The following is a 13,864-nucleotide window of genomic DNA, read 5'->3' as shown; positions in this document are numbered from 1 at the left end:
AGTCTAATCTTCCACATATTTGGACAAGCCTCAGTCCAGTTGGCAGTCATTTCCTGACAGGGCCTTTTTAGCACTGGAATCTGCTGTAGAGGAGGATTGTTTGTAATCACCTTTGGTGGTTTAGCTTGGAATTCCACTCTTCATAGTTTCTGGGATTGCTCATATGACAAGAGGTTTGAATGTAGCAGTTCTTCTTTGAATCCTTTCCAACAGTTCAATGTCCTTCATAAGGTAAGGAGCCTAAGATTGAAGGTAATATTCCAAATGTGGCCTAACTAGTGACCTATACAATGAAATTATAACCTCTTTAGACTTGTATTCAGTATTTCTTCAGATACAGTCTAAAATTGCATGTGCCTTACCACTAGCAACAACAACACTGCTAAGATGGTTTAAGAGACTGATGAACCAGAACACCAATATGAATTCTTTCCATTATATGTTAAGTTATTCCCATCAAAAGTATGTTTACCATTCAAATTATGATAACTCATATACATTACTATGTATTTAGTATGATTAACAACCATCAGCCACTTATTCTTACTGAATCTTTTTGTAAAACAGCAGCAGTATACTTAAGACCTTAATATCATTAGCAAATTTGAGGAATTTATTGATTATTCCTTTATGTATGTTATTGATGTAAATCAAAAAGTAGGAAAGGTTCTAACACTGAGGTTACCCCCACTTGTGACATTACTCCAGTTTGACTGAACTCCATTTGTAACAACCCCCTGCTTTTTTCCATCCAGACATTTTTCTATCCAATGAACCAGCCTATCACCCATTTCTTTAATATAATTGTTTTTATTGGCAGTAATAAAGACAGGGGTAAAAAGTCAATCAGAAAAAAAAAGACAAAGAAAATTATACAAATGGGTAAAAAAGTATAAAAAAAAGTATTATATTTTAGAAATGGTACAAAATGACAAATTCTGAAATAGCATTTTACTTTTTATTATCACTGGGAAGCCTATAGGGTTTAATAGCAAATGTTAAACAATCGTGGAAAGCCATTGATTAGAAAACTGTATTAATAACAGGGTAATTATTAATTTAGTTGGTTTACACTGTTTCAGTATTTGATTTAGGCTCGGCTTAGCTGTTATCAATAGTTTTCCAGCTTTTTTGTCTTTTTTACTTGTTTGTGTAATTGTCTCATTTTTACCATTTTTTTCAGATTGTTTTTTTTACTTTGTCATTTTCTCTGTTGTCTTTATTATCTAGATTCAATTGTTTTATCAAGCCATTTATGTTGCACCTTGTAATTTGCTTTGTGAAAGTTCCAATGCACCAAATCCACACATTTTAACTCACCTATGTAAGCTGTAAGCAGTAACTTCCTCAAAGAATGTCAAAATATTAATATGGCAAACTTTTCTCCTAGTGAAACCATATTGACTCTCCAACAAAATTTTAATTCTAGTACAGTACTTCCCCCACTCACAAGATTAGCTATTCTCATTCAGTGCTGCCCTCTATATACAAACATTTTCTTTATGCATGCCACAAGCCTTGCACTCCCCCCTTGTTGGAATTAGTACATTCCAACGTGTGTCTCATGCAAATCATTGTGCATCAGCTATATTAACCAATAGTTTGGCAGCATTCAAGTACAGATGTTTTCTTTTGTGCTTTGCACTTCTCATGTGACACATTTTTGATTTTCGTCTGCATTAGACAATTTTGTGCAGTTTTCGTGAATTATGAAGTCAATGTTACCACCTCGTGGGTCACACCAAAGACCAATCTTCTATTTCAGGTGCGGACGACCGGACTGTGGATCTATCTGATCTTGTCCATCAGGAGATTGAATGCTACTTGGGTCACCTCTTGTCCTCTGACATCACCCGAGCTCTTTCAGATTCTGCTGACATTATTCAGCATGATGACGATTTTGATCGTCTTTTCTTCTTTTTTGCCATTCCTTCCCTGTTCCAGCCTGAAGATTCACCTAAGCCTTCCTCGTCATCCAAGGATTTTTTACCTCAGGTTTGTGATATTTTGTCTCTTTCTCCAATTTCTTATTCCCCTCATCCTTCTTTGTTGCATGAGCATTCTTCTCAACCATTTTGGTATTTCCTCCCTTTCCAGATTTTCGGGTCCATGCAGATCACTTTCTCTTCCAGTTAGGTGAAGGGTCGTGTCCACCGAGAGCCTCTGATAAGTATGCCCTTGCTTACTATCGAGTAGAATATCCATTTTTGGATCACCAATTGTTGGGTTTCTTCTTACCTCTTTGGGGGGGCAGCTTCCGAATCTCTTGTTAGTGTCACACATGCCCAATATTCTCGACTTTGTCTTACCCTTACTACCTTCTCCGGTATCTGTCTTCTAAACATCTCCTCTTGGAGGCTCTCCATAGAAATCCTGAGGGATTTTCTGCTGATACCCTTCACCTTCTCTCTTGCACTTTGACCCTTATTTCGTCCTTGGTTCTGTCGTTACATACGTGGTTTCTTTGATGTTGGTCCCTTTTCAGTAGGGAATCCATTCTGACTTGTGTTAATTTACCCTCCACTTATCTTAGGGATTTACACCGTACTTTTTTTCTTTGACATTGCCCTTGACGATATCAAGCTGTGGGTAACAGGCCACACTTTAAACTTTTGTGGCCTGTTTATCTCGACCAGAGTCTTCCATGCCACCTATTCCCATTTCCCATCCTTCATCCGTTCCTTCAAATCTGGGTACTTCTTTTCATCGAGGTCATTGCCAACATATCATCCATCGGCAACTATACCACTGATTAGTGGGCTTGGGGCCTGTGGGAGCTCTTTTTTTGGATTTTCATTCTCGCTGACTCACCTTCATCGAGTATCAGTGGGTAACAAAGATTCTTTCAGAGGGACTTGTTCTCACGTTTCTTTCCCTGCCTCCTGTTTCTTCTCACCCCATTTCCTTTCCTCCTCCTCGAGATCCCGTGACTTGCCAGCATCTGTCAGAGGTGGTTCAGGATTTGCTTTTGCAGCAGGCTATCAAACCAGTTCACCATCCCAGTTTTACTCTCGTTTTTTCGTGGTCCCCAAGAAAACTGAGAATTGACAACTGGTCATCAATTTGTCACACCTCAACTGCTTCATTGCACTCCCCAAATTCACTATGGAGTCCTATCTCACCCTGAGATGGGCATTTTCCTTGGGATTGTGGATGGCAAAAATGGATGTCTCCAATGCCTAACTCCCCATCCTGATAGCCCTTCAATCCCAGGTAGTTTACCAATTTTGGAGTTTCCCCTTCGGTTGTGGTTTCATCATTACATGGATGACTGGCTACTTCTAGCTCATTCTGAGCAAGAGTTGACCAATCACACTCACCGACTCCTTTCTGTGGCAGCTCGAGTGGGCTTGTTGATAAAATTGGAGAAGTTATTTGAGATCCCTCCAGTGGACATTTCACGAAGCATGGAACCTTGCACAGGATCCTCTTTCCACCACCATTTCCCTTCCTTGTTCCCTGAGAGTCAATCTGCTGTGGTGGCTTGACAAAGCCCATACGTTGGGATGTTTGAAACTTCCTTCCCTGCATCTTCCCTTCACGAACACTTCCCTCCAGTGATGGGGTTTAGGTCAGTCACCACGAAGCTTCTGGCCATTGGTCTGCAGACGAATTCATCTTGCACATCAATGTTCTCGAACTTCTGGAGGTTCGTTGGGCATTATCTCACTTCCTTTCTCTTGTCCATCACTGTCTAGTGATGGTTCATTCCAACAACTTTACAGTGGTGGCTCATATCAACCACCAAGAGGACACCCAGTCCAGAGATTTTTGTTTCCAGACCTTGTTTCCAAGTGCATCACATTCGTCTTCTGAGTAGTCATTAGATCTGATTGTTTTCAGATATCTTTGCCTCCTATGGGGTTCTCCCCAACTGGATACATTTGCCACGGGCCTCAATACAAAGTTACCCCTCTTTTGGTCACCTGTCCCGCATCCATAGGCTCTGGCTGTTAATACCTTCAGCCAGGATTCGTCTCACAAAAACCTTTATGTGTACCCTCCCATCTGTTTGCTTCATCGTTGATTTCCCTGTTACACTCCACTCCTGATTGCACCCCATTTGCCAGCACAACCCTGGTTTCTGAAGCTCCACTGTATTCTACTTTCACTACCTGTCCCTCTTACACTCCAGGATTTACTGGCAGAATTTCTCACCTGGCTTTTTTACCATGGGTTTTTTTGGTCTCTTCAACTTCTTGATATGGAGAAACCCTTTCCCATACCTTTTGTTTCTCCAGCTACAGTCGGGTTTTTACTTCCCCTGTTCCACTATGCTTATGCATTTCTTTCAGATTCAGGGGCCTCTGAAAAAGAGGAAAAGAAATAAAACTTACCAGTTAAAGTCTCACCATAGTCTGAAGCATGGCCATAGGTGGAAGACGAACCCCAATGCTGAGGAAAGCGAGATGTGACGAAGATAATGGGAGAAGAAGGTACTGGGCATGGTCCATATGTCAGCTTGGAGAATCTCCTCCAATGGATGACAAAGACAGGAAGCAAGGGAAAATGTGAGATGAATAATTTGATGGGAGGACACAGCAGTCTTTCGGATTCCAAATGAGGGTAAAGATAGGAGATAGAAGGTAGGGAAATAGGAGGAACAACCTTCTCGAGCTGCCGCAGTCTTTGGGAGAAAGGAACGATCAGAATAAAGCAGAAGATAGGAAGGATGATAAAGGGTACCTGAAACATCAATGGCAAATAAATCAGATCGGCGACACCTGCAGGCCAAAAGGAAAAGGAAATAAGGTTTAAGGGGCAAATAAAACAAGGAACATGAGGAAAGTGGTTCTAACAGAGGGAGGGTCAGGGCATGGAGGACCACATTTATGTCCCAATCCAGAGGGGGAGGATCCCTAATACAAATCCTGCTCTGTGGCAAATGGTGCCTGACTAGGTATTCTTTAACTTAAAATCTGCACTATAAGCCATGTTGACTCATGCTCTCCTGTCCATAGCTCTAGTCACATTAGAGATGGGGTGTTTCACAAGACCGCTGGAAGGTTATCTACCTTGCAACAGTTGCTTCATAAATAAGTCCATTCCAGACCACACCACCCATGGATGGCATGGGTAAAGCAGAAGGGGATAGCTGCCCATCTCTGCCACACCTTGAGTGAATAACTCTGTATGGTGTGCTTTTCAAAATAGGGTATAAAGGTCACCCATTGCACTGTTTCCAGTGATGACTTACCTCCGGCCTCTACAATGCATCCTCATCCCTCTTCTTCGAGTGGAGTATGGGAATCCTTGCCACTTTTCAGTTCCAAACTGCTGGGGTGGTTGATCATGGAGGCACCCTCATGATTGGGTTCCATTTACAAGTTGACTATAACCATTCAATCCAGAGTAGAGTGATGGTGTTCTGCTGATGTAGATGTGACGTGGCCTCCACAGGAGTTGATCCATCACCTTCCTGGATGACATGGCCTCGTTATACTATTTACATATTCAACAATATCCACAACTGCTGGAGTCGATTCATCACTTTACAAGCTGATGTGGCCTCCTTACAATATTAACATTACAGTGGAGTTGATCCATCACTGAACTGGTTGACGTGGCTTCCTACTATTCATTTACACATACAGTTGAGTTGAACTGGCAACTTAATGGCTGATGTGGCCTCCTGTTACATATTCCATACCACTTGGAGTTGATCCGTCGCACGTGTAGTTAACCCATTTTGATTGGCAGCCCTCATCCTACCTTCACGTGGATGTCGGTTCTCAGTATTGAGGTGTTGGATTCGAGTGAACCAATCAACATAAGTCCTCGCACAAGTTGAATCCATCCTCTCGATGCCGGATGGCTGTAGGATGTTGATCCTTGTGTAGTACCCAGGAATTAGAGCAGATCTTAATCCCCAATTCTTGGGTTGGAGGTGAAGATGGTATGAACCTCATCTTACCCTCGTGTTGATGTCAGTACTCCATAGAGGAGGTTTTGGATGTAGTTGACACACCCTAGCCACTTTACACCTCATGATTTCTGTCCATGTGTTTTAGGAATTATACACAAGGGCTCAGAAGTGTTGCAATTCCTCTCTTCTGATCTCCAGATCTCTTTCTTTCCTGGTCAGGGGTATCTTTCAGACGCTTTCAGGGGTGCTTCTGTTATTCCCTCACACCAGTCCCTCCTCCTTCTCAGTGTGGGATTCTAACTAATCTTGTGATTGGAAGTAAGTACTGTATCAGAAGTTATAAAATTCCTATAATGAAAATGTATTTCTGATAGGTACTTATCTCCTCTCACACTTCCCACCCTTCCTCCCCACTTCTCTGGTGCCCACTGAGGGTGCAGTAGAGGGAGTCACATGCATTACGTTAGCATACTATGCTACTGTTCGTTAATAGATGAAGCATAATGATTTGCATGAGAGACACGTTGGAATGGACTAATTCCAACAAGGGGGAAGTGCAAGGCTTGTGGCATGTGTAAAGAAAATATTTGCATATAAAAGGCAGCACTGAACGAGAATAACTAATCTTGTGAGGGGAGATAAGTATCTATCTGAAATACATTTTTAGAATAGGAAAATTATGACACTGAGTTAAATGACTTTTCAAAGAATCTTTTATCAGGCTTTCAAAACTTTTTTCCACCAATGATTTAAGACAAATATGCTTATAGTTTTTATCACCAATTTCCAATCCTCTGTCACCTGCAAACTCACTGTTCAAAGATTTACAGAAAATAGTAGCAAGTAGTTCATGTATACAATTCTTAATTATCTTCTTGTGGAAATATTATCTGGCTCAGAAGACTTATCACTTCCAAATTTTTCTTGACAAATTCATAAGTAGTGTAATCATTTTATTCAGTCTTGTTTCCATCTAGCAACTTTTTGGATGGAAGAATATTGCATAAATATTCTTTAGTAAGAATTAATGAAAAAGTAGAACTTAATAACTAAACCATCTTATAATCATCAAATGTAAGCCTTCCTTTATTATCCTTCAAAGGTCATACTCTCTTCTGACAGTTTGCTTACTCTTACTGTAAATAAAGAATCATTTACTGTTAATTTTTACATTCTCAGTCAACCTCTTTTTCATTTACTTTTTTCAATTTCTTGATTTTCTGTTTTAACAACTTTCTGTCTTCTATAATCATCAGAGCAGTCAATTTAAACTTCTAAAATTTATAATATTTTTCTTTAATTTTATCCATTATACCTTTTGTAAATCAATGTTTTTTACTTGCAATCACTCTTTTTCTAAAATAAAAGTTTTCCACATTTGTTCAATATCTGGTCAGGGGTATTCTTTGGACACTTTCAGGAGTGCTTCTGTTATTCCCTTGCACCAATCCCTCCTCCTTCTCAATGTGGGATTCTAGCTAATCTTGACAATTTGGTGCCCCCACATTTCACCTTGTGGTTTGGTATCAAAAAGCAACAGGTACCATCTGCCTTCATACCTGTCAGATGCTCTCTTTCAAAGGGCTTCTTCAACGTCGTCGATTCTCCATGAGGAGAACTCGCCCTCCATCTAGGGTCACCCTTAAACGTAGGGGACACGAATAATATCATTGCAGTGGCTAGACAGAATTCTGACTCAGAAGCATTCAGTCATAATCCCATGGATAGTAGCTTTGCACCACTGGTCGCTCATTCAAACACATGTACCAAGTGTCCAAACCTGCAGTTACTTTGTACTGAACAATATTAGAAGTTAACAATATATCAAAAGTAGCATTATTCCTAGCAGGATTCTCTGACCAATTGGTGAAGAAAACCATCCTGAACAGTTTTTAAAACCTGACTTCATCATGGTTTAACGCTAAGATTTCACACTCTATATGCCTGAAATTAACATCCCTTATGTTCATGACCTCATTAACAGCTGAAATAATTCAATTCATCAGTTTCATCTGGTGGTATGTAACAAATTTGAACTAAAAGCCTTCTCCATCTATATCTGTGAACAAAAACCCAAATAGGATCATTCTCCTTCCTATTATCTTTTACAACCTCAACAGAATGTAGCTTACATTTTACATATAAGGCTACTTCTCCACCTCTCTACAGTACCCATATTAAGTAACTTATAACTGTTAATCAAAATTATCTACGTTTAACCAAGTTTCAGCTATTCCCATTATATCAAATCCTTCATACCAAATGGTGTTATAAAGTCACCTGTTTTGTTTCTATTATTTTTAGCATTACAATAGTAACAATTTTATCTTACCCTTAAAGATACTTCTATACTTTTTTACTACACTACATTTTTCTTTACATCTTATTTTTTCTGCATTCAGTTTTTCTTGGCTCTTATCACTGTCTAGTTTAAAGCTGCCATTACAGCTGAGATAATAGCCCTACCCTATTTCAATGTAAACTGTCCATCCCCAAAATTTCCTTTTCCAATCGAACCGATCCCACAAATCCAAACTGTTCATCCTTACATCTTAATCTAAGCCTAGCATTGAACCTTAGTGATCTACTTATAATTTCATCTTGGCAGTATCTCTGACACAATTAAGGTGTGGCCCATTTTTTAAATGACTTTATTGTCCCTATGTACACATCAGTTAACTCCCCTGACCTACCCTTTTCTATATTATTAGCCCTTATGTGCACATTAAATGAGATATTCCAAAACTAGCACCCTTTACTTAGTCTGTCAGTTATATCCTCCACCTCTGCCCCTAGATAACAATATCCAACTCTTTTCTCCTTATTTACCCCACAGACTATCCTGTCCTTGTGCTATACCAAAGAATCACCCATAACTTTAACTTCATTAACTTTTTGATGTCTTACTAGAATTTGCTCATTACAATTAAATCCACTACTTGTAGCTGTAATAATACTGTTTTTAACTGCCTGAAAATCATCATTAGCTCATGTATCTTTTTATATAAATGCTTGAGGTCCACCTGAAATCATACTGCCATTTCCCCCTGTTTACACTTCACTTTTTCTATTGCCTTTATTCTATTTAGGATAGCCTCCAATTTTTCCTCCAACCTGTAAACTCTACAATCAAATTTCATATCTTCACTACTAGCTTCCTTAAGAGTGCATACCAGTCCTGTGTCTATAAATAAAACCTACTCTTTGCAACCATTGCACCCTACGAACTGTGAATGCCTAACACCTACACTACTCTTAACTGTTGTAATCTGGGAATAAATAGTATACTGATAACACTGTTATGCTTAACGTTTGAGAGTTAAATATATTACACTATTTTAATACTACTTCATCTTCACACTAAAACTATTAAGTTTATCTTTAAAATATAGAAGTGGTATATATAGCTAGTCTTCAGATGATACTTATGTAATAATACAATTTATTTTCCTTGTTTTATAACTTACCAATAAGCTAAGTTGGAAGAAAAGTGAAGATACATTCTCTAAACTTAATCTAATATTACTAATACTTACACCATCAAGCCTTAATCTAAAAATTTAATCCTACTAATAGTATTTACCAATCTTATTAAATCGACTTATCTTGTTATCATTAACACAATATTTTTACAAATAAGAATTTTAATCAAATCTTTAAACAGATATACCAAAAACTTCAAGAACTTAACTTTCAACTGTCTTTACTCTCCCATAGCAAATCATAACATAAAAACTTTGTTTTTGTTTCTTTATAAATTCAGTGTTAATATTAAATAAATGAAAAGTTGTAAAAATATCACAGTTGTTAGTATAATAACTATTTTGTAACAAAACAAATAAAAAGGTTCTAAGACTACCTTTGGTAAGAGTCTTATTCTCAGGTGGTGTTTTTTAATATGTATCTTCTGTATATATACTTTATAATAGTTTTTCTTGTAGGATTTAAATAATGCTTTTAAGTATCTTGCCACTTGTGGCTTCTAACCATTTTTAAATCAAGAAACTTTGACCACATTTTAGTTTACATATCTAAGCAAGAAGTGAGTGATTAATTTAAAACAAGATAGCCACAATCTAGCTAACTTAATACTTAATGAAAATACTTGGTGAAAATATAATGAATATAAAATATTCATTTTGCCATGCAGTTCTCTGGTGCTTTTGTATCCCAAGAAAACTATTTTCTATAAGATATGTATAAAAGTTTTCAAGTTTATATTCAAGAGTGTTGTGTTATAATGATCACAAAAAGTAATAAATTTACTGTTGTTTTTTTTTCCCATCAAGGTATACAAGGATTTGCAAGATTATGTGCTGGAGATGTGTTTGAGGTAACCATGAAAAATGGTCATCAAAAGTGGAAAACAAGAGGCAAGATTTTGAAGGGTGAAAACCAAGCATGGGACAACAAAAAAGTTATATTTAAAGCACAAATAGGAGAAGTATTGTATATTAAGGTAAATATTTTTTTACTTGGAAGATTTATTTTGATAAAGAAATTGCCAACAAAAAGTAATTAGTTTTATCTCAAAGTCTGTAAGATTTTTTTTATGGTAGGAAGCATCATTACTAATAAGCTAATTAAAAGAAAGTGTTATGATGTTCCAATTAAGAAAAAGGAGAGAAATCTGTCACTGAAAGAAAAAAGTAGGAAAAAATAGAATGAACTAAGATTTCAGAGAATGTTTTTAGAGCTGTACTCTGTAATCTTCCTTTATTTGTTTTTACTTGTACAAAGCAGCACCTTTGGATATTTCTAAATTGTTTCCCTCCATCCTTTTTTGTATTTTTTAGTAAGAGTGCTTTTTTAAGAAACAGTTTAGGTTACATTTATTCAAGTTTTGTATGATAGAATTCATACATAATTTTCTTAAATATATAATTTTATTTTCTATAAGTATAAGGTTTTTACATAAAATAAGATAATTAACAAATTTTTAATTTAAAAAGCCGAATAGGGATAATCAAAAATGTACAGAAACAAGTTGAATCAAAATGCAAAGAATTATCTTGTTTCTTAAGTTTTATGTCTATTTATGGAGTATATATTTCAGCTAAATATGTGTATATGCATTTAGTTGAATGTTACATGTTTTTCAACAGTTTACTGCTGCATTGGTTTTTTTCTACCCAACCCTTATTTACTGAGCCAGGTGGTTTTGTGCCTAAGGTTTCATGTAAACATGCGTTTAACTGACATCAAGAATAAAGGACGCTACTCGTACCAACATCTCGTATATTATTTATTTAGTCATGTAAATCAACTTTCAGTGAAAAATAATCAACCTTTTAAATAGGTCATGGACATATGCAGTGTTTCTTATAGTATATCTGTCTAGGTTTTGATGCAAAATACCAAGCAAATTTTGCTGTAGACTTGTGAAACAAAAATCTGAATGATAATAATAAAATAATACTAAAATATCCACTCAGTTTCAGCGAAATACAAAAATCAGTAGAATAAATCACCACTCACAAAATAGAGAAATCTAGTATATAAGTATATAAATCTAGTATATGTGCTATAAGTTACATAAATTATTTTGTAATTAATGGGCAATAGTATAACACTAGATTTTTTTAATGGCAGAAAGTGAAAGACTTTAAAGAAAGTCTTCATGGCAAAAAAATGAAGCCACTTGAATTAATTTTAAAATGACATATTTAATACTGCATACATTACTGTTATCCAGGTTTTAGTTAAATATTCACAGCCATTTTTTCTGTAGTGTCTTGTAAAACTATAATCAATAATAATAAGGCTGGAGACACTGTTATTTACACATTATTTACTCTAATAAAATGAAGCATTGCTGACAAGTATAATGGTGCTTAAATGGTTTCTACATTTCTGTGATGCTTGAATGGCTTTGAAGAGCTTATGTTGGTAACGAAGAAGAATATAGAAAATGTTAGAGTGTGGATATCTCATCTTTCAAGAATCAACTTGAAAATAGCTCTACAATATTTCCAAGAGTTTGTTTAGTAGCTGTGAATAGGTGCAGTATACCTAGCTGTTTTGGCTGTAGGCTTCAGTGCTTGAATGGCTTCAAAGAGAATCTTAACCAATAGAAATGAAAAAACTGATAAAATTTCTCCTTCTCTTTCAAGAATCAACATAAAGATAGTCCTATGACCTGTGCAGGAGTGTTTTTAGTAGGTTTGCCCCGGTTTGAATAAAATAATCATATCTGTTTATTCTGTAGGCTTGTGAAACAAGAATAATAATTATAATATGAAGAACAAATGGGTGAATTTTGAATTTGGTCTAACAATTGGAAAATCAACTTTTTTATTATTATCAATATTTTAGCAGCCTTAGCCATTGAGATAGAAAGTCTTGAGTGTTGTTTCAAGAACAAGTCTGCTTTTTAAGATGGTTTTTCCCTATATGTTCTATTACAATTTTTGTGAAATTCCTATGTAATCCCTATTATGAACCACTATCATGGTTCATGATGATTTAACAGATGTTTCATTATATGTTTTGTAGCTCTTTAGTGTGTAAAATAACCCTAACTAATAATTTTGACAATGAAAATTTAATTATATAATTAACACTAAAAGTAAACTAAACATTATAGAAGAAGCTCAGAATCAGAAGGAAAAGAAGTAAACTGATATTTTTCTGGATTCAAAGTGACTGAATGAAATGTATTTAAGGATTTGGGATTGTTCTATAATTGCATGTTTGAAACCAGCCCTTAAACAATAACACATGACCTACACTTTGTACTCATGATGTGAGCTTTCTATGATTTTATGAGTATAAAAAGAACATTAACTATATTTTGTTGTTTTATGCAGGCTGTTGAAGTGAAAAGCCTAGGGAAGAATATAGTCCTTGGTCAGAAATATTGTGACACAAAAGAACTCTTCAGTGCTCACCCTCAACTTATGACTGTTAATCTTAACCCTAGCGGTTCACTGAAATTGAATGTTGTTGTAACATGGAAGTAAGTTTGTATTGTTTAAAAAAAATGGTATTTCTGTCTTATTTAAATAATGTGGCTATTAAGTTACATATAATGTATACTCCCTTTCCATTTTGATTTACTAGATGAAACTTTAGTACAACTCCAAATTTTGCATGTATGATATACAAGATGCAGTATTGAAAAATTATATCATTGGTAGGAAAGTGTTATTAAACTTACATAACAAAGAGCAGCCATAATTTCAAGTTACCTCAGGCTTACAAACACAATTGTTTTACATATGCTGAAACAAATACTTATGAAGTTAACATACTTGTTTCTGCTGACATCAATATTGTAGAAGTAAGAATCATTTTAGATTGTCTCATTTTCTAACAGAATTGACATCATAGTTCTGAGAATAAGAATCAATATTTGGTTCTACTCTTGAACAGGTATTAAGGCACACAGGTTAGAGCACAAAGATTTATTCTTTGGTTTTCATTCTAAATAGATGTTGACATGGACATTATATTTGTAGAAGTATGAATCACTTATGTATGTTATCTTATTTAATTTTGAAGATTCCAGTTAAAAGTTGGATATACTTGCAAATTTTGAAAGGAATGTAAGAACTTGAGGTTTTTGTTGTTGTTGTTTGTTTTCATGTTTCCTGTCACTAATTTAAACTGACACCACATAAATCAGCAGTGCTCAAATGATTTATTAATCCCACTGTAATATATCTTTGAAAGATATCTATTACTGTACAAAAGTAGCTGAAAAATAGTTTTCATAGTACTTTGAAAGTACTTTACAAGCAGAAATATACATGTACTATCAAATATACCTTCGTATCTAGTGGCATATAGTTTTTGGCATTCATGATGTTGTAGCATGCACTTGCATCATTTGCAGTCCACAAAGGCACTCATGCAAACATTGACTTTACCTAGTAGAAATTGAAATGGTGCACTAAAACCATTTGTCTGATTGCTTATCCATTTAGTTTCAATCTTTTGGAGTCTTTTATATACACCTGGAAAAAAGTTAAGCACCCCCGTGTTTTTTCAAGTGAT

The 13,864-nt window shown here is 35.8% G+C and overlaps 1 protein-coding gene across 1 annotated transcript in view; it reads left to right on the top strand.

Annotated features, from left to right (window-relative positions):
- The window catches only part of LOC106468118 (rho family-interacting cell polarization regulator 1-like), a 105,723-nt gene that overhangs the window by 38,098 nt on the left and 53,761 nt on the right, over positions 1 to 13,864 (top strand). The window contains exons 9-10 of the mRNA XM_022396425.1: positions 10,156 to 10,325; positions 12,676 to 12,824. Of these exons, the coding sequence (XP_022252133.1) occupies positions 10,156 to 10,325; positions 12,676 to 12,824 (319 nt within the window). The remainder of the gene's footprint in view (positions 1 to 10,155; positions 10,326 to 12,675; positions 12,825 to 13,864) is intronic.

The sequence above is a fragment of the Limulus polyphemus genome, unplaced genomic scaffold (assembly GCF_000517525.1).
Source record: "Limulus polyphemus unplaced genomic scaffold, Limulus_polyphemus-2.1.2 Scaffold2879, whole genome shotgun sequence".
NCBI classification, from domain to species: domain Eukaryota; kingdom Metazoa; phylum Arthropoda; class Merostomata; order Xiphosura; family Limulidae; genus Limulus; species Limulus polyphemus.
Note: the sequence above shows the minus strand (reverse complement) of the source record. Positions and strands in the feature narration are given on the sequence as shown.